The following is a 19969-nucleotide window of genomic DNA, read 5'->3' on the forward strand; positions in this document are numbered from 1 at the left end:
AATTGAAGTTCCCAGTATTATAATGAATAAAAGAATATGTTGAATCTCTCTCTACTGCTCTGAATTTCTTCTCTACATTTCTAGTCCACATACTGTTACGGTTCATAGTAACATGCCTTGTGTGAATACAACTAAAGCAGTGTGATAAGTGAATTTCATACAGTTACTTACCTCCTTTTTCCCCTCAGATAAAAATAATTCTGACTGACTGATCATGGTCAGTGTGTAAGAGCTCAGCTTTTTGGCTTTTCTTCATAAGCAGACACACAGTAGTACAACCGGAAACAAATGGTCTAGGGAAATACAGGCTGCTGTAGGGTGATGTTTAGGATGACAGCCTTGCCACACCTTTGTTTTGGGGACTGTTTCACCATTCATATTGCTTCACAGAGGGACACCTGGATGCAGGAAGTTAAGAACCATATCTTATTTTCGTTTTGCAAAAGAAATCAAATTGAAATACATAAAATTTTCTGGGGTTTTGGGGTTGGTTTTTTGTTTGGTTTTGGTTTTTCCCTGCTAAAATACTCTTAGCTTTCATTGTGAATCAGAGCTTATTTCTGGAGAGGTTGGATTTTCCTGTAGAATGCAGCGTTGGGTACCAGTGACGTGTTATCTTGGCCTTGGCTGTTAAGTCCATGTTTACATTTGGAGACAGATTCTCAATTTGTAGCTATCAGAGCTGATGCAAAGGAAGTGACTATCAAGACTTGTAGAAATCAATCTCTCCATAGACAGCATTGCCACAGGGGTTTATGTAGCCATAGCTGTAGCTGTAGCAGGTTTTGCGTATCCGCTGGTAGTAGTATCATGGGATTTGCATTCTCAGCAGCTCAGGATTTACATATTTGTGATGGCTGTATTGTGGGATTTGCATAGGATTCTTAAATCACAGCAGCGCAGAGGATTTTACCAACACCATGTAGCGCTGAGACTCCTAATGTAAGTCACTGGCTTTCTAAACAGGAAAAAAAAAAAACATTACAAGAGAAATGCCAGTTTGTGCTCAAAATCTCTCACATAAGTGCCGGAAAGATGAGGAGTGAAATTCTGGCCCCAATGAAGCTCCTGGGAGCCTTGACATTACCTTCCGGAAAGGCAGGATTTCACCACAGGTTCTTAACAGTCCTCAGTCAGCTCTCTCAGGCTTCCTCCAGTCTCTCCTTAACTGGTATCTGACTGGGAGTCAAGGCATGCAGGAGAACAGATGGGAGAAATTCCTTATCCAAATGGATTGGTACCTGAAACAGAGACGTTATTGGTCCGGGGATGGTAGTCCTTCAGTCTGAGTCACCCATCCTTGTGTGGGAGTTAGGCGGCTGTCTTCCTGAGGAAACATGTTTCATTCTGCAGGGAGAAGTCACCCTCGCTGCCATCTCATCTTCTCTGGAAATGTCTAATACTGAAATGAGCTCGGTTTGAAATGGGTGCCCAGCACTGTTAGAGCCTGTTTTGCCTTTATTGTCTAGGGGGGAAACACTTTGTCTGGGGGACACCAGGCAGAGGATGCAGCTGCCCGGTGGTTTAGGACCCTAGAAATGAATGGAAACTGCAGCACAGTGCAGGTGCAGCACGCGATGGAGCTTGTGCTGGGCACTGCCCAAATTAATCACCACAGCACTTTGGCAGCCCCTAGCATGGCCTTAGCTCTGCTTTCAGTTTGCAGACCACTCCGGAGGAGGAGCTGCAGCTAGAAATGGTCTGTTTTTCTCTTTCTGTCTGTAGCATACATTGGAGAAAAATCTGTTAGTCCATTTAGCTCGGTACCTGCTCCATATCTCCTCTTTGCTGTGTCTGAAGGAGGCAGAAGACAGGGAATTATTTTACCCTTCCCCTGCTATCAAAGTGCCGGAGGCTGAACTGCCTCAGCAGGCACTTGTGCAATGCGCACAATTGATTAAGAAACCAAATTATTCATTAAGAAACCTTTGTGATAAGTGGCCATGAAGAGCAAGTACCTAGTGATAAAACTGACTGCGATCAAAGTGTATTGCTGTAACACGTTAAACAGATCTTTCTATTCATTAATGAAAATATTATTGCTTTATAATTTCTAGGATAGCCCGTAGCAAGAGAAGAGAGCAGGGACAGAATCAGCCCATCTTCACAATATGTGAAGCACAGGTGGAGGAAGGGAGCAGAAATCTTTAGTTAAAATATAGCTTCTAGACTAGGGTGTTCTCGGGTACAAAAGAGGAGCAGTTCCCCTTACTCTGACCGGCTCTAAGGGTGTTATCGGAGGGCAAATGTCTCAATGCAGAGAGTCCAGCAGCATCCGTGAGCAGGAACTGTGCTCCCCATATGAACTGATCCCTTGGCTTTAAGCATTTTGAACTTCCTAAAGGCTTTTTTTTTTTTTCCATTTCATAAATGAACAAAGTAAAAACCAAAGCAGATGAGTTCTATGGGATCAATTTTATTCAGTTCTTTTGATGTGTGAAATGGCGGATTGAGAAAAACATGTCTGGGTGATTAGAGAAGCAAAGAAAATGGAAGAGGAAAGGGAGGTACTTTTAGTCCAAGCTTGCAAACTCTATGTGTTTAAAATGACAGAGAGGCTGGTGTATTATCCCTGTCTTAAGGCAGTCAGGACTTTATTGTGTGAGACTGTTTCAGAAATTCCACTGAACATTGTTCTTTGCCAGTGAAGTGCTCCTGTGAAATGGTACTCAGGCTTTGAGACAAATGCATACTGATGCAATGTTGTTGGTAAATCAAGTGTAGCAAAATTGGGCACCTCTGTTCCTGCTGAAATTGAAAGGAAATTGAAGGATGTCTACATAATAAGTGATTAATGCCATTATAAACGTGAAGGTAAAATTTATCACTGTTGAAACTCCACAAACTAAGAGAGCTGTACATGATTTTCCCTTAAGTATCTTCTGTATACTCTACAAGAGGCTCTCTGCATGCACGAATCTGACACTCAGAGGTTATTTCTTCAGATTCATAGTTATACTAGATTTCAGGAGATGATACACGTTAGAATATAAATACTCTCACGTCCTTGGAGCTGCCCTCTGAAAACACAGATTACTAATATCTAGCCCAATAGTCACACTAGTAATTTTGTGCCCCAAACATCAAGTATTTTTTTTGAGAAAAATCTACTAGTACTAAAAGGACAAGAATTTCAGTAAGAAGTTATTTCCTTAACTTTTGTTCTTCAGGGTAGGCTTAATCTAGTTTAAATAAGTTTATGATGGTATCTTTCTAAACCATATTCCCATGTCCTACAGGCTGGCCAAATTGAAGTCTGAGGCAAAGAACAAACGTAAGGAAAGGGAGCAGGTGGAAATTATGAAGTCTCAGGTGAAAAAGATGAGAAAAGAGGCGCTGGCAATTCAGTTCAGAGAGTGGACAATGGATGTCAGTGGCAGAATACCGGTTGCACTGGTAACTAGGGATGATCCTTATTAACACACTGCTATGATTGTTCCAGACAGGAGGAAAAGGAAGGTTGTGATAGTGCAGTCTGTCCTGGCATGGCAGCGTGGAGCACAAGGATGGGTAATGGCTCTGACATCCCTTAGGGTCAGGGTGCAGGTTGCTGTCTACCACTTAGCCTCACCAAGCCCTGATTCCTCAGAGCACATGGAAGGGTTGCAATGTGTTTTCCACAGGCGTCTTGGGAAGCTAAATGCCCTGTGAAGTACTCAGACACTCCTGAGGTTGTTTGATATATACCTCATCACTGGATCTCCTTCTCTGCAGCTGGTTATCCCTCAGAATCCCCTTAAAAAGGTCCAGGGCAGCCATTCTTGGTCTCCTGTGGCCTCCATTAAGTCTCATACAAACTGATACTGCAGCTCATAAAAGATGAGATTTGCAGTAATTGTAATACATCTCCTGGTACAAGCATCTTTCTTACAAGTGACAGAAGGCCCCTAGGAAATTGTCCTCTGGTTACACACAACACAACAGAGACAAGGTCTACATTTAACAGGGCCCACCTATGTGTGGTAAGAAGAATGACTGGCCCATACAACTAATTATTGCAGGTGATTTATTTTAGTAATTGCCTACTGTTGTCTGCATGACACAGGCCTTTGACTATTGCCTTGATTTGTAGGTTCAGAGTGCCCTGAGGTCTTTTCTGGATGTCATTGCTTCTATTCCCAGAGATGTGAGAAAAGGTAAGTTTTTGATGTGTCTCCTTTAGTTTTATTTCTGTGGTCTGAATTCTGATGCAAACTGTGAGCAAATAACAAACAGATTTGATAACAGAGAAAGAATCTGGAAGGATAGTTACACCAGCTAGGATATTAACCACAAATCTTCAGACAGATCGGAAAGAGACTGAACCACCATGTGGTTCATTAATAGGATCTTGAAAAGTACAGAGAGAAGTTTAAAAAATCTTTCTGAGAGATAGAACAGATGCAGGCCCTTTCCACTTACATCCTACATTAGCCAGACATTGCTATGTGCTCATCACTATTTTTAAGAATCACTGTAACAACCTCCTCCTTTACCTGCCCTATCACATGGTGATCTTGGGAATCCCATGGACGGCTTGGCATACTGGGAGGTATGGAGGAAAGGTAAGATCCAAAAAATTAAAGTCTGACAGTGTTGTTACCTTTTATGGTTTCAGAGAAAATGCTGAAGCTTACCTAATGCTCCACCAAATCGCACATCTTGTCTATCTGTTCCCTTTGCCAGGCCTGGGCATGGCAGTGACACACAGCACAGGGGCCTCTGTATCAGAGCACTCAGCACAGAAAGACTTCCATAATTCCTCTCCACTTTACATAGCTTACACTTGACCTCCCTGAATAATGATAATTGAATAGATAGAGCCAGGAACATAGGAGTGGCAACGTACAGCCTGCTGCCAGCCCTTTACGTTGATAGCCTGTAATGATCATAAATAATAACAAATCTGCCTTTGCTGGAAGATGGGATGATAAGCAGGGAAGCTCCAGACTGTGTTTCTGCTGGCTCCTGGAGTCACCTCTGTCAACAGCTTGCCCTTGCTCAGCCCTTTCTATATTACAGAATTGTTCCTCCGAGTAATCATCCCATATTGGTAGTATGTTGTGCAAATGCCAGACACAGCCCTTGCGCTCCTGCTGTGGTGGCTGTGGTTCTCAGTGTGAGCAGATACTGGGACGGGAGATTGAGAAGGAAGTTTCTGTCCAGATGCTTGTTCTACAGATGCTTGAAATGCTTTATGTCATATTTCACTAATAGTGTGACTCCATTTCTTAATGTATTTCATTTAATAGCATTCAATATACATTAACAAAATATTAAGCTTTGGTTTATAGTTTAATAAAGTTAATGTCTTAACTATCAAGAGATAAATGCATTCTATGGTGTATTTTCTCATCATTTTTGATATATTGTAGAAGAAAGAACAGAAAAATATTCCCAACAGAAATAGCGTGCCTGTGCTCAAGGATCTCATTCAGAAATCTGTGTAGATATTTGACATACCTTCTCAGTTCCATTACAGCAGCCCAGAAACTGACCAAAAAATAGTTTTCAGTGTCAGCATCAGTAAAAATATTCCCACAGAGCTTCTTGGGAAAATTACTAGGATTTTCAGGTTCCAGTCTTGCAAAGCAGAATCCATGTCCTCAGAATTTTAAGGCGGTTTCATCTGTTTGTTAAATCAAAAATAATTTCTTGCTTCACATTTGTTGTTGTAAGTACCGTTAAAATGATTGCAATTTGCACCAACATATGTCAAGAATAGATATGACTGTACAGTTCTGGTAAGTGCAGATTTGCAGCAAGAGAAATATGTAAGAATCCCATTTAGATAGCCTCTATACAGTCAGATGCTTCAGCTACTATGTAGGATAGCCTCAAATAAATGTATTCCAACATGAGGAAAAAGTTAATGTAACATACAGTACGCAGAAAAATGTGTACAATATGCAAAGCCACAACTGTTTGCTTTCTAAACCAATAACCCTTCATTTTTTACTAGCAGTCTATGACAAGAAGCTGGAAACCGTCAACACATTGGAAAAAAAAGTAAACGTAGACGAATTCACAGAGGTAAGAAATGAAATAAGAGCATCGGGTTCCAAATATTATGTTTACCACAAAGCAGTAGCATTTCCTTGTGGACAGCTAAGTAAGTGAAGGGCTTCACTTCTCCAGCATCCCAGGTAACTGGTTGTATTGGGACATTTTGTGTTCTATCTCCGTATCTGTCCTCTGTCATCACAATACTTCCCTTCTGGCCAGCAAGGGGGAAGTGTTTTGCCTTCCTTAGAGCTGCAGCCTGTGCTGCTCTCTGAGAAGTTACTCTGGAAGCAGAGGTTTTTAGGACATCCCTCTCAGTCCCTTTCTAGAACGCCAAAGCCCTCTGTCACTGATACGTTGCAAGGAGACAAACCTGGAATCACTTGGGAATTCAGATTTTGGCTGTTCAAGGGAGGTTTGGTGTCCCAATGTAACCATTAGCCTGAGGTAATTAATACTGTCCCCAAAGAATTGTTATTTCTGATGAAATTCTATTAACCGTAGAAAAACCTAACAGGTAATTAACTGGGATGAGAAGCTCTACCATTTTCTGCCCTGAACTATTAATGGCCAAACTGCAACAAATGTCATAATACCCAGGTTGACAAATACGTAGTTTTAAAATCAAAAGGCGTCATTGAGAAACATCAGAAGTGTGGTTTTAACTCACTAAAATCAAGAAATGTAGTTAGAAGTTTCACCCCATTACTCTGCTCTTTATCAATTTGAAAACAACCAGATCAGTTCAAACTAAATTTACTTGAAAAACTCTCCAAGCCAAGACTTTGCCAGCCATTTCTACCTACGACAGAGCTAAATTTTACGGCTTGGTAATTAAACCTGTAAAAAAGGATGTTTAGAATAGAAATAACGACAGACCCTCAATTGCAGCAGTGCTAGTGGGTGCTGTTACAATAATTAAAAACAGAGTATAAAGCAGCTGTGCAGAGACTAATTTCATGCAACCATGTGTGATTTTTGTGCCTTCTTTGCTCTCAGGAGATTCACATGTTCAGTATTTTGCACAGAGATGCATTTTTATGATAACTTGTTGACAGCTTTTTTAAGCTTGAAATGGGGTATTTTTAATTTTAACCTCAGAATAACTGCATTTAATTAAGAAAACTATTGTGGATAATGGGAGCCCAGAGGATTGCTTTTGTCAGTGAAATGAAGCATCAATCCATAACCCCTATGGTACATGTATAAGCAACGAATGAATTCATGCTCCATTAGCATTAGAAAAATGTTTTAAAATATATTTTGTGTACTCTTTAATTCAATTAAAGATATGACAACAGAGATCAGAAGTACAAAAGATGTGGACTGTCAAGCTGTCTGATTCACCAGTCAGTGCAACGCTGTTCTCAGAATTCTCTGATGCTTTTTCCAGACCGGCTTTAATTGAACCAACTGATGAGGCTTTCATCACTTCCCTTGGGAACTGCTCCATAATCACAGGCCTCGCTCTCAGGACAGGGCTGCTTCTAATCCTCGGCTACAATTTACCTTTGTTCATCAGTTTGCATCATCCACCAAAATCAGAGAGAGATGATCTTTCTCCACACTGGTCTAGGCCCTTTCACATGTGGAAAGCATTGCTTTTTAATAGACCTTAAAATTAAATGGCACCTTTTTTTTTTCTTCCTTGAATTCATTGCAGCTTTGGGTTACTTAAAGGCTGTCAGACACTCAGTAGAGAGACCTCACACGTTGTTATTGGGTTTGGGTTGGGTTTTTTTTCGGACATGCAAAATAGTGGCTGTTTGTATTTTTACATCCTTCGTGACAAGCTCACTTTAATATAAAAGTGTTTAAATCCCAGAGACCAGTCCTTAATAGTTTATTTCACAGGCTTTGTACCTGCATGAACATGCAGAAGCCCCAGCAGTCTGACACAAAGCTATTACACCAAGGGAAATACTCACATTGCCTTTGCAGGGTCAGAATCAGTTTTTAAAGGTGAGATTATTTTTCATCATTGCATGTGGCTTCCCCGATTTCTACTGAGATCAGCAGGAACGAAAAGCAAAGGTCCATTGTTATTGATGATGATGTGTTCACGAACACATTAGGTCTCACACTGCATAGCAAGAAGGAGGTGTGTCAGCTTTCTTCTGAGTGGTGTCAAAATCTCTTGGTTAATAATAAATAAAGTTATGGTTTTTCTGTGTATAGTACTTTACACAGTAGAATGCTTTACACACATCAGCTAAGAAAAGCTTCTGACTCTACGATAGTTCCTCCTGCCCACATAGCTGAACATACGCTTCTAAAATATTTTCTGGGGAGCTGTTAGACAAGCAGTATTAATACACAAGCCTTTGGATGTGTCATCAAGATGACATACAAAATAACAAGCTGCTTGTCCAACCTGCCTCCTCCTAGCTGCTGTCATCTCTAAGGTTCATCTGTCGCTGGGCTCCAGGTTGTAATCGCTCTGAAAATCTAGTAGATACACATAACCCCAGATCTGCCACCTTCTCTCCAACCCACCTACATCCTCTCTTTTTATGCTGAAATGCAGAAAAACCACACATTGCGTTAGGAGTTCTTCTTTCCCACCAGCCACCCCTCAGGCCTTTGCTTGCTGCTTTTCTGCTCTTTCTTTCTTCTCCACTTGTCCCATATACTTGGAAATTATGTAATATAGACATGAATAATAATAACTTATATTAATATTTCAGTTTGTTAATGCCTGTGCGGCATTTCAGCAAGTCCAGGATGTTCTAGCACTTAGGTATCCATACTGTAAAAATGGGATAATGGGAAACATTCTGTGTTTGCAAATTCCTCTTTTTAACTGTATAGGCTCCCTGTTACTGTGGCTGGCTCCAGAAACCTGCTACAATAATTCAGCACAGGCTTTGGGATTGTGGTTTGTTCTGATGGCCATTATTATTTATGTCATGCACACCACATTTTTAGAACCATATTGCCTTTGCTCATAAAAACCACATGGCTATAAATCCAAAGTGTTAAAGTGTCTCCAAGGCTAGAAATTAAAATAAATCTTGAGTCAGTAGTGTTCCCAGTGTCAGAGGACTTAGGTGACAGCAGGCTCATTTTCAAAAGGTTCTTTCCTTTTTTTATTGTATCCAAACTTGTTCTCTAAACACTGAAACTGTGGGCAATGGTAATTTTGTAGCATTAGAGAGTTGAGTGACTGTCAGTTCTGCAAAAACTAATGGCTAAAAATGTTTCCTCAGGAGTAAAGTCAGGAATACTAAATGCTGCAGAAAACCATGGAGAACTTATATCCTCGCTGAGATAACCTAGCTTAAGCAATGGCATTTCACAGGAGAGATTCTGATCCAGCATCACTCAACCACTGAACATGATAAGTGACTTTTGGGCCAGGAGAGGAACTGTTCAATATGCATTTGGGCAGTGCCTAACACAGCAGTCCAGGCTTTTTTTTTTTTTTTGAGAATATTGCTGCTTCTGAAAGAAAGAATAAAGCAAGCAGTGTAGCATCCATGCACCAACCCTGCATTACGTTAGCACATTGTGACAAATTCCCATGTATTACATTGCATGCAATAGATATTTACGAATTCAAATAAAGCTGAAAATACTTGAAGAAAGCTAACCATTTACACTGCTGCTTTCTCTCCATAGTATGTCCATTTCTACACGGAACGTTTTTCAAATGACAATTTCCAAGAAATTCTCAAGCATTTCCGTCAGTGTGCTGATGACTTCCGAGAAGCAATAAGACGTGATACATGGAGGCGAATGTTTGCCGACCTCTTCCTGGATCGTGATTATGGAAAGGTAGGCAAAGCAGCTCTCAACTTAATTTCAATATGGTGATGCTACCAGTTTGGTATTTCTCTGGGTCACTGCCTTCTTTTTATTCTTCATGACTCCAGATACTCTCTTTGTGCTTACTCAGCATTATTTTAGAGGACAATACCTGCTGCATTGTCTTAAACTTCATAGTTCTTAGACACAGAAATAGCCAATAGCCTATAAGCTGATGGCTAATTAGAAACTGAACGACCTCACCTGATGACTTGGGGCTGAAGTTTGATGATTCTGAAGAAGAAATTAACCGCAAACTTCACTACTTGTGGTCATTACCTGCTCCCAGAGGACATTCGGAATGTTTGGGTGCTAATTTGTCTATTCAGCTGTACTACGGAAAAGATAACCTGAAATAAGATTGACCTTAATAAACATGCACGTTACTACAATAGTAACATATATTGTGTTAATTATGTTGTATACACCTTTAGGGCTTCTATCAATAAATCTCATAATAGTTTAAATTTAAAATGCAAAATAATCTATCTTTACAACCTCTCTGAGAAAAGTACTGTGAGCTTCAGCCACAGTTTATGGGCAGGAAATTAAAATACGAGTCAGTTACAGAGCTGGAACTGGAACTGAAAAGCCATAATTTGGTTTTCAGCAGCTCTAAACTCTATCTATCGTCCTCTGAATACACCTGCATCCCCATTTTAAAAAAAAAAAAAAAGGCCAAAAAAAGCAAGATTTATTAGAAAACCAGTAAATAGTAGGAGCTGAAGAATCAACGGCATAAGCTATTGCTAAAAACTTGGGCTTCATCCAAAAAGTATGGTCCTTGTTATGAGTAGCCTAAGTTAGCCAGTTGTGGGCTACTACACACCAAATGGTTGCCATAATACGGTTTTCTCCTGTACATAAATTATATATTCCATCCAGCGCTCCCCTAGTGATGCTTACAGTCTGCCTACCCAGAATGAACTGTGCTCTACAATGTCATGCTAATAATGTCATTACCTCTAAGAGAATGGAATTGCACAGCACGTTTTAACACCAATGGTGTGTTTTAGAGAACAGCAGGCAAGTTGCTGTTTCAGGGATGAGGAGAGAAATGTGTCTACATCTCAGTTAGAAGACATTTCATTTTCCTATTGCTCTGTCAAGAAGAGCTATGATGGATCCTCCTGGATAAAGCAATATATAAAGCTGAGTCCTATCTTTGCCATGCATTTTGAAAGGATCCCTTCTTTCCCTTTCATGTTTTAATATGACTTTCTTCCTATTATTTCTGCGGCAGTAATCACCATCTCCATGCTACTAATCCCAGTGGAATCTCAGAGGCAAAGAGCCAAAAATACTAGCACAAAATAACAAGAGCGAGCAGCTATCAGCACAGACGCCATCGCTGCCCAGAAAAAAATGATCAGAGCACAAACATGGTTGCTGTTTCTAGCCTCCGAGGTAGCCTTGCTCTGCAAACTGAGTTCACTAAACTGTACTGTGGACCATGCAGTTCTTTTAAACCTGACCTGGTTTCTTTTGTGTAGCTCTAATAAGTCCTGCCATACTGTACCCACAGGGAAGATAAAAGATGCAAACTAACCCAAGGACTTGTACAGCTTGAAGGTGATCCATTACCTTTAGTACTCATTCTGCAAAGCATGGCAAAGCAGTTGTTTCAGTTCCTAATTTACATTTCTTTGGTAGCAGGCAGTTATTCCAGTCTGCATGGTGAGTGTGGCTGGCTGCCTCAGTGAGTTGCAATTGAGGCCAGGGAGCTGAGAAAGCAGTGTTTAAATTACAGTCAAATTAGAAGGTATCCACATGATCATTATTGTGATTTCAAATGCATGCATCCAGAAGGATGGCAGCTCAGCAAGAATAGCCCAGACTATACAGTGAAGCAGAAACTTTCTGTTTCTACCAAAACACAGTTGAATCACTGCTCTAATGCCCAAAAAGGCAATAGCTCAGTACATTTTAAGCTTATTCTCTCTCTGTCCTCACATGTATCAAGTATAGTTTCTTTTATACATTATAACAGAATCTGTATTAATTTTCAGGGACATTTTAAGACTGGAATCTTTAAATGTAACTGAATTTAGGCAGAGATTAGTTTTCAAACTAACGAACTTTGAGACAGTCTGATTACCTTTCTTGCAGTACAGTAACAACAGAGTCTGCTTTCTCATGACTATTTCTACATCTCTGTTCTTCCCATCTTGCTCGCTAATGAGCACATTGCGGTGTTCGAGATACACGCATCACATTTCTAGAAAAACAATCAAGCGCTTAAACACTGACCTATCACTGATGAAATGGTAAGTCTGTTTTAGTCTGTGTTGCTAAAGGAATTACTCATAGATCACAGAGCATTGCTGCAAACGACTGAGAATCATCACCTGCCAATATCGAGGTGACAAGAAAATTGGGTCAACATGTTTCAACTCTCCAGCCACTGAAGTTGGCACTCGTTAAAAGTGGAGATGGGTTTTGGGCGGTTGTACAAACACAGATGGCCTGCTGTTATTTATAGTGGATGCTGTACCTGTCCTGCCGACAAGACTCGGTATGAAAGCGCTGATGGGCAGGAATCTTTCACCAGCCTCCACAGTCACACATGAAGTACAAAGAAACATGACCTTTTCTAGTAAATTTAGGAACTCCGAAAGATAGCGTAACTGGGTATAGGACCTTGGAACTGGTTTTCCTGTTGTAGTGCCCCTTTCTTCTATAGATAGCTTTAGTGTGACACGTCCTTCCCAAGGGACAAATTGTAAGGCAATGTGTCCTGAAATAACAGGGACCTCTGGTAGAATGGCAAATCTGGACAAATTGTAAATGTTAAAACAAGGTGGAAAATATACCCCTAATCCATATTCAGTAATTTCTTATAAGGAATTTGCTATTTTCTGATATAAAAATAAAATTATTTAATCTAAATCACAAAAATCTTCTTGAATATAAGTTATCTAAATCCTCCAAGTATATTTTTTTAGAATGACAAAGAGTATCTGAATCCCAAACCAGCATTGTTATTTCCTTTTTAATAATACTTCATTCATTGATTTACCTTTTTAATAAAATAAAGCTTTGCATTAGTGCTGCCAACTTCAAGGCAGCTGGCAAATGATTGTGACAAGTAACAGCTGAGGAAATTTAAAGGGAAACTTAAGTGTGTGTAATGGACTGAATGGAGAATCCAAATATTACGCAGTGATCTGGTAACATCTTCAGAAATTTGTTCTGTGTTTGTGTATCTACCAAATGGATGCAGAATCCAATCTGATCTATTCAGCTGAAAACCAAACAGCATAAAGAAATGTTTGCACAGGAGCGTGCAAGATATTTATATATTAATGTCAAGAAGATGAAGACACTGGGAATCAGGGCCTACATCTTGCAAGTTTAAAGACAGAACTGTGATGACATTTGCTGTTCCAAACTCACACATGGCTGAAATTCAACTGTAATTTTCAGCATTTTTTTACCAGCAGGAATTACTTTACACGAGTCTGAAACACTAAAACTGGACTGGATGGCTGCTTACATTTCAGTTCTGATCCTTTCCTAAGAATTTGCAAAAAGCTTTCAATTTCCTTTAAAGGAAAAGTGTTGAAGTAATAGAAAATGTGATGTATTCACTTGGTTTTCAATATTAGCTTCCTTCTGAGGCACTTCACCAGCAGAGCTCCCAGAAGGGTATCTCTCAGTTGTTTTCAAATCCTCTATTCCTCACATTGATGGCATTAATTATGGTTTTAGGTTGTAAATAACACAGTCATCTTGAGTTCATTTCCAGAAAAGAGCAGCAAACTTCTTCCTTTATTTCTTCAGCCTAAGGGCAGGAAAAGTTCACAAGAAATTAAAAGCTTGATGAATTTTATGTTTTGCAGTTTTTAATCTAAGAACAAAATGTGAAAAGGAAATCAATAATTCAGTTGGAAAGCTACTCGCTACAAATAACGAACTTAAGTAAATCTGTTCTATAATTAACTACTGTATTTCACTAATGAGAGGGAGATTATAAAGGTGGCAGGACTGAAATGATGACAATAGGAATTTATCATAAAATGGAAAACTTGAAATCGTTTAGATTTCATTTACTTTTTAAACTCACAATTTCCTGATTGGAAATGACCCATTTCATTGTCTTTTCCTGGTTTTATTGTCTGCATGCACTCACCCCGAGTAACACGGACTTAATAACTCTGCATGTTCCTCTGCTCTGCAACTGCTGATACCTCTCTCTCACCTCTGTGGTCAAATGTGTTTGAATTTTTAAAGGAAATTAGGGAGGTTGTCATAATAGCTTAGATTTTCAGACTAATTATTTTCCTAGGCAGTTGCCAGTACATAATGCTTCAAAGGAAATGATGGGGCACAAAACCAAACTACGATCTGCAGTCACTAACATAATACAGCACAGCCCATAATATGTGAAAATTCTTCCGTAGTACTGTCAGGCAATCAATGTCTGTCTTGAAAGTGTGAAATGTTGAAGCTTTGATCTTTACATGAAGAACTCCTTTGGCAGAAGTGGTTACAATCATCCAACTGTAATTTGTCAAGAACATGCAGGAGGATGTGCCTGCAAAGTAATATGTATGAGGGGTTCCAGCTAAGCCCAGAGAAGAAATTTTTGCCTCTATGAAATAAATTCATTTCTTAGAAATTCATACTGCTGTTCTGGTAATGGATAATTTTCAGTCACAGGTAATTCTTAGCTAATGGTGCCTTTGTAGTGCTGCAAATGTTGATGTAAGTCTCAAGAACCATGGGAAAAAAACCCAATAATTGTAATCTTTTTATCTAGGTTGGCCTCTTAGATAGACAAAAAATACTTGCCCTACTGGTAGACTTCTATGACAAAAGCCTGGTGGCTGCTAAGAGGGGATTCTGTAACCCAAGACAGTGTAAGTATATGGGGTGTTTCAGTTGTGGCTAAAACATTAGGAGGTCACACGAGGTTGTAGAGTTAATATATATTTCATAAGCGTTACCAGAAATGAACAGAGCCTATTGGATGAATGAATGCTGTGACCTATACACCATAATTTGCAAACTTGTTTTGCAAACTGTGATGCAATGTTCAGAAATACTTCAGCATCCAAAACTTTTCTTCCCTACAAAATTCTGAAATACTTTTTGGAAGTAGGATTAAACAAAGACCACTTGTCCTGAAACAATCGTTCTTTCTTACTGGACAATATTAGAAGTTAATTTTGTGTTTACACTAAAATTTCTCCAGGAACATGGAAGGCTAAAGAAAAAACACATAGAATCATCTACATGAAAGTAAAATAGTTTTAAGATATTGGACATTAATTACTTGCTAAGATCAAATGCAAGGCAAATTACAGCTTTCTTTCTTGGTATAGGGAATTATGAAACATGATATTCATTTCAAAAGAAATATGGTGTAATCCACAATAACAAGGCAGTTCTCTGCAGGCAAAGACATTATTCTGAAGTTTTGTGTTTCTGCGAAGCGTGTTTGCAGAAGGTACTTTCTGATAGTTTGTATTTGCTAGGGAATAACTTTTTTCTTTTTTTAAAAAAAAATTTTTATGCAGTAATAGAGAACATAAACCAAATGAAAACTATCAATGTATCAATATTTGTTCTATTTTAGGGCCAATAATTGAGCTGCAAGAGATTGAGCTTGCAGACTTATGGGGAGGCCTTGATGACCAGGAAGACATCAATACTGAGAGGCAAACTGGATCTGCAAGTGCAGACGGACAGAAGGAAGATTTCCCAGGATCAGCCTCTCCTGGGTACAGTCTCGGTAGAGATGGAGAACCTGGATCTGAAAAACAGGTAGAGGAAGAGGAATTTAGGCTGGGTAGAGAGCCTGATACAGAAACAAATAGGGAAGAAGATTATCGTATGTTGGACAGAGAACCTGGATCAGAAGGGCAAGTTAGTCAGGAGGGGGACAATTTGATTGCAGAGGCAATCAATACAATTTCAGGACCAGCATCTGAAGCTGTAACCGTGACCTCAGAAAACAGAGCTCTGGCAGACATGGACATCATTGCTTCAGAAAAGGATGCCCTGGTTGCAGAGGTTGTGAGAGAAACTCCTGCAAGAAAGGAGAGTTTTTCTACACAGCATGGCAGCCAGTTTGACCAACAGACAAGCTCAGAGACAAGATGGCAGGATGAGGACCTTGTGCAAGACCAGGATAAAGGTAAGGCATTTTCCTTTATTCTGGCAGACCTTAATTTTCTTCAATGTATACATTTGGACTGGTTTAACTATAGGTGTATTTTTAATCCGTTTCAAAACTATTGGAAACATGAGTGGTTTCTGAGTACACCAAGACCATAAGCCTTGGTATCTTCTCAGCGTGGTGTTTTCTGCCAAGGTTTCAGAGTGTGCTCCTCTCACAGGACGGCAGGTGAGTCACTTTGCTGGTGATCTGTATTCAAGACACTGAGCAGACACTTTAATTCAACTGGGGACTTTCTGAAGCAGCAGCATTTTTATAATAAGGAGAAACTTTATGTTCTGTTTCACTCTGTAATATTAGTATAGCAAGACAGGAGACTGAGCACGTTAAATATAGAAATGACTTTTAATATTTTTTAAACTGTGATGGCCTGTAGGGAGATATATTATGAGATCATATAGCAGGAACCTTTTATTTTAATCTCTCACTGTGTTTCCAAAGGACTGCCATACTTCTTAATTGTGTACAAAGGCCCTTGTTCTAGGAAGGCTGTGGTCGGGCAACCGTGTGTTTCCTAAGAGGTACTGAAGGACCAAGCTCCTTGCTAGCGCTCTGTGAATACACTCTCGTGTCTCACAGTTTAAAACACTGCAAGAGCTGGGTCTACATTGCCAGAGCAGCCTAGTGACAAACTAAGTACAAAAAAAAGCTGTAAAGCTGATAGTACAGCCCACTAGTACCTACAGCTTTTTGTGGCTAACTTCCAGAACACAGCACTCCCCTGTCATTCAGCCAGTCCCCGGCTGTGCCGTCCTGCATTGTTTGGAGCATGCAGTACTTCCATCTCCAGAGCAGATTCCCACCCTGTTCTTGCAGAAATGATGGTGTGATGGTACAATGCTCTTTGAGAGAAAGGTGGATGGAAACAAGAAGCCTAAATATTATTTTGAACCTATCTCAGAAAATAATTTATCTTATTACTCTTGCTAAAATGGATATTTCTAGCTGGGCTTAAGAAATGAAACATTCACCAGATGAATTTTAGGAAGCAGTATTTCCAGACAGTAAAAATAAATAGCTACTGATAACAAGGGTAACTCCAGAGACACAGAGGTAGATTTTACACGTTAATCAGCAGGGTGCTCAGACTAGTAAGGTCTGGTTCATGGAAGATTTATTTTTAAAATTGCAGGTCCAGCACACTCAGACAGACAGGATTCTCCAGCTGAAGCTAGCCAGGAGTGTGAAGTGCCATGGTCAGGTGACTGCTCATGTCAGCTCTTTTCATCTGCTTCAGAAACTATAGCTTGGATATATGTATTTAAAGGCTTTTAGAAAAGCTGTATCTTGTGTCTTTTTTAAAAGCTTGTGTCATTACAAGTTATATTTTATCTTTCATCAGGTGACCTTCTGACTTCTGACCTAAGTTTCAGGTATAGCAGCTATGGAGAGAAAATTTCAGAGGACTGGAAGTGCGATAACACTAAATTTCCAGGTATTTAGTCACAAAGTTGTGTGTTCACTTGGGCACATAGCTTCTGGCAGTGTCTGCAGACATGCCAGTACTGCTAAGAGCTGAAAGTTTGGGCAAGAATACAACCATTAATTCTTGAAGCTGACTTTGAGATAAGAGCACTCTTTGTCTCAGAAGGCCACTTGCTGTGTAACAGTAATTTCAGCTCACCTGTATTCAGTGATTTGACCTGGTTGTATGACAGCATCCATGCTAGACTGGAGCATAAATCTGAAGAGATACTGTTAGAAAAGTATAAGCAGATTAAGGCCTTTAGCTAGCACGGAGTCAGTCTGTACTCAGCCATTTTTTCACCGAATAGGAAGTGCAGGATTCAGGACTGCGTTGATATCTGCCACATGGCTGGCTTTAGGGCGGCATTTGGCTTCCTGCAACACACTGTGCTTTCTGCCTTTCAGACTTACGTCCCATCATGGCAGAGATTCAGAACCGTGGGGCTTCTTGTACTAGGAGTGCCTTTGATAAAAGCTGCCTCAACCTGCCACAGTTTGTACAGCTCATGGAGATATTTGTTGGTGAAGACATTTCTCTGCCTACTGTGAAGAGGCTTATTGCATTTATCAAAAAAGAATACAAACAGACAGAAGAGGAAAAAATGAAACAGCTAAAAAAAGTAAATATTGATAAGTTTTGCTGATCCCATGTCCAAACAAAAAACAAGCAAGTGCCTACAGACACTGAAAAAGTCAACTTTTAATCTCATGCTGGCAGAGCTATTCACTTGCAGCCTGGCATTCTCTATTTCTTCAAAAGATCTTTTAGACCTTTGTTTTCATATGGCTCCTCCCTCCCTAGCCCTTAGCTCTAGAAGTGATGACAGACTCATCCTGTTGTCTGTCAGTTCTAGAGCTGGACTCAGTGAGACAGCAGGTTGATAGTTAATTGTGAAAGAGCTCAAAACATTCCATTCTGCTTATTCACCTTTATAATAGCCAAGAACCTGATCTCTGACCTACTGCACTGGCATGCACATATGAGGTTGTGGATGTTTTGGGGAGGATTTTAAAACAAGTGTGTTTGGTTTTGCTATGTGCGTGGCTGTATGTGAATGGGCATATCCTTCTTTGTGTTTAAGTTACAAGGTGCTCTTGTCATGAGTTGAAAAAATATATTCCACTTCAGCAATATTCTCATGCACAGCATCAGGCTGCCCATATCACTTCAGAGTACAGATATATTTTGTGGTGGGTCTATCCATAGTAGCCTCTCTAGCTGCATTTTCCTTAGCCCTTTTTCTAGTTTCCCTCTGTGCTGCTGACCTAATTTGGATGAGATATTGGATCTGACGGCTCTACTGTCCTCACGCTGAACACACCACACACTGCCAGTATTTTGGCCTTTGAGAGAATTCCACTCCAGCCATTTATCACTGTATGCTGTGCAAAGACTGGGTTTAAAGGACAATTTGTGCATGCGTTTGCTTGGAGCCACACACTTCAGGGCAGCACCAGCAAAATAACAATGTACGGAAATACAAACTGTAACATCTTTGGGTGTTACTAACAAGGCTGTGGTTAGTTCTTGCTGGTAAGACATTTGTATTCTGGGAAACTTGCACTTACTTGAGTTGATCCCACCTTAGATCTAGCACAGACTTCATGTCTTCACTGGGAAATAACCCTCTGCAGGGCTGATTCTGCCTGGTAAAACTGAATTGTTGGCTGTGTTTAGTGTTTCCAAATATCTCCCAGGTTTAATGATTTATCTCCAGGTCTAAGCTGTGTATTTACAGTATTTTCCATATTTGTGTAGTCACTGAGCGTCAGTGTTCAGGAATTATCAAAGGCTGGCTGTTTCTCTGTCGTAGATTCACCGTATCTCTCGCTTGGCCCAACGGAAACTGCTTCTGGAGGCACTTTTCGAAAAGTGGGACAACAATGCATCCGGGTTTCTGGACCTGGAAGAGGTGGATGCTGTTCTAAGCACATTCAAGGAAGGGATGGAAAAAGAGGCCTTGAGGAAAGGTAAGGAAACAGCTCTGCTCTGAGAGAACAATGTCAACACAGCAGGCCTTGAACCATTCAACGACAGTGATAATGAAGTTGTTGGCAAGCACCAGTAATTTTTTGTTTTTGCAAGCAGTCATACAAGGTATGATGTATAAAATGAAAAGGAACAGTTATACTCGAGTTATACTCGTTACCGCATAGCTCCATCCTCTCCTCCTGTGCGAGACTCCTCTGCGACAGATTCCCAGTCAGAGGTAGCCCAATGCTTTCATGATATTGTGATGTGTTGAAAATTATTTCAGCTGTAACATGCAATATATAGGTGTTATACGGCAGTGAAAAACACACATAAAGCCCGAGGACATGTTTTGAGCTTTGAGTCTAGCCTGTCTGTGTTATCCAGCAATTTCTAACGGATATATTTTACTGTGCTATCTGCAGGAACATATCTCATAGGAGCTTTCCTTATGGATTTCAAATAGCCTTTAGTAATCCACTGTTGTACAGCTCTCATGAATTAGATAGCAACTTCAAGTCTCACTTCTCTGTTGGCTCATTTCTCCAAATAAACCT

General features: G+C 40.0%; 1 protein-coding gene across 1 annotated transcript in view; it reads left to right on the plus strand.

The window, feature by feature from the left end:
• Window positions 1-19969, plus strand: part of EFCAB5 (EF-hand calcium binding domain 5) — a 43233-nt gene that overhangs the window by 12402 nt on the left and 10862 nt on the right. The window contains exons 5-14 of the mRNA XM_074160509.1: window positions 3240-3396; window positions 4073-4136; window positions 5942-6012; window positions 9604-9759; window positions 14552-14651; window positions 15371-15931; window positions 17106-17174; window positions 17316-17408; window positions 17846-18060; window positions 19255-19411. Of these exons, the coding sequence (XP_074016610.1) occupies window positions 3240-3396; window positions 4073-4136; window positions 5942-6012; window positions 9604-9759; window positions 14552-14651; window positions 15371-15931; window positions 17106-17174; window positions 17316-17408; window positions 17846-18060; window positions 19255-19411 (1643 nt within the window). The remainder of the gene's footprint in view (window positions 1-3239; window positions 3397-4072; window positions 4137-5941; window positions 6013-9603; window positions 9760-14551; window positions 14652-15370; window positions 15932-17105; window positions 17175-17315; window positions 17409-17845; window positions 18061-19254; window positions 19412-19969) is intronic.

The sequence above is a fragment of the Numenius arquata genome, chromosome 18 (genome assembly GCF_964106895.1).
Source record: "Numenius arquata chromosome 18, bNumArq3.hap1.1, whole genome shotgun sequence".
In the NCBI taxonomy this organism is placed as follows: domain Eukaryota; kingdom Metazoa; phylum Chordata; class Aves; order Charadriiformes; family Scolopacidae; genus Numenius; species Numenius arquata.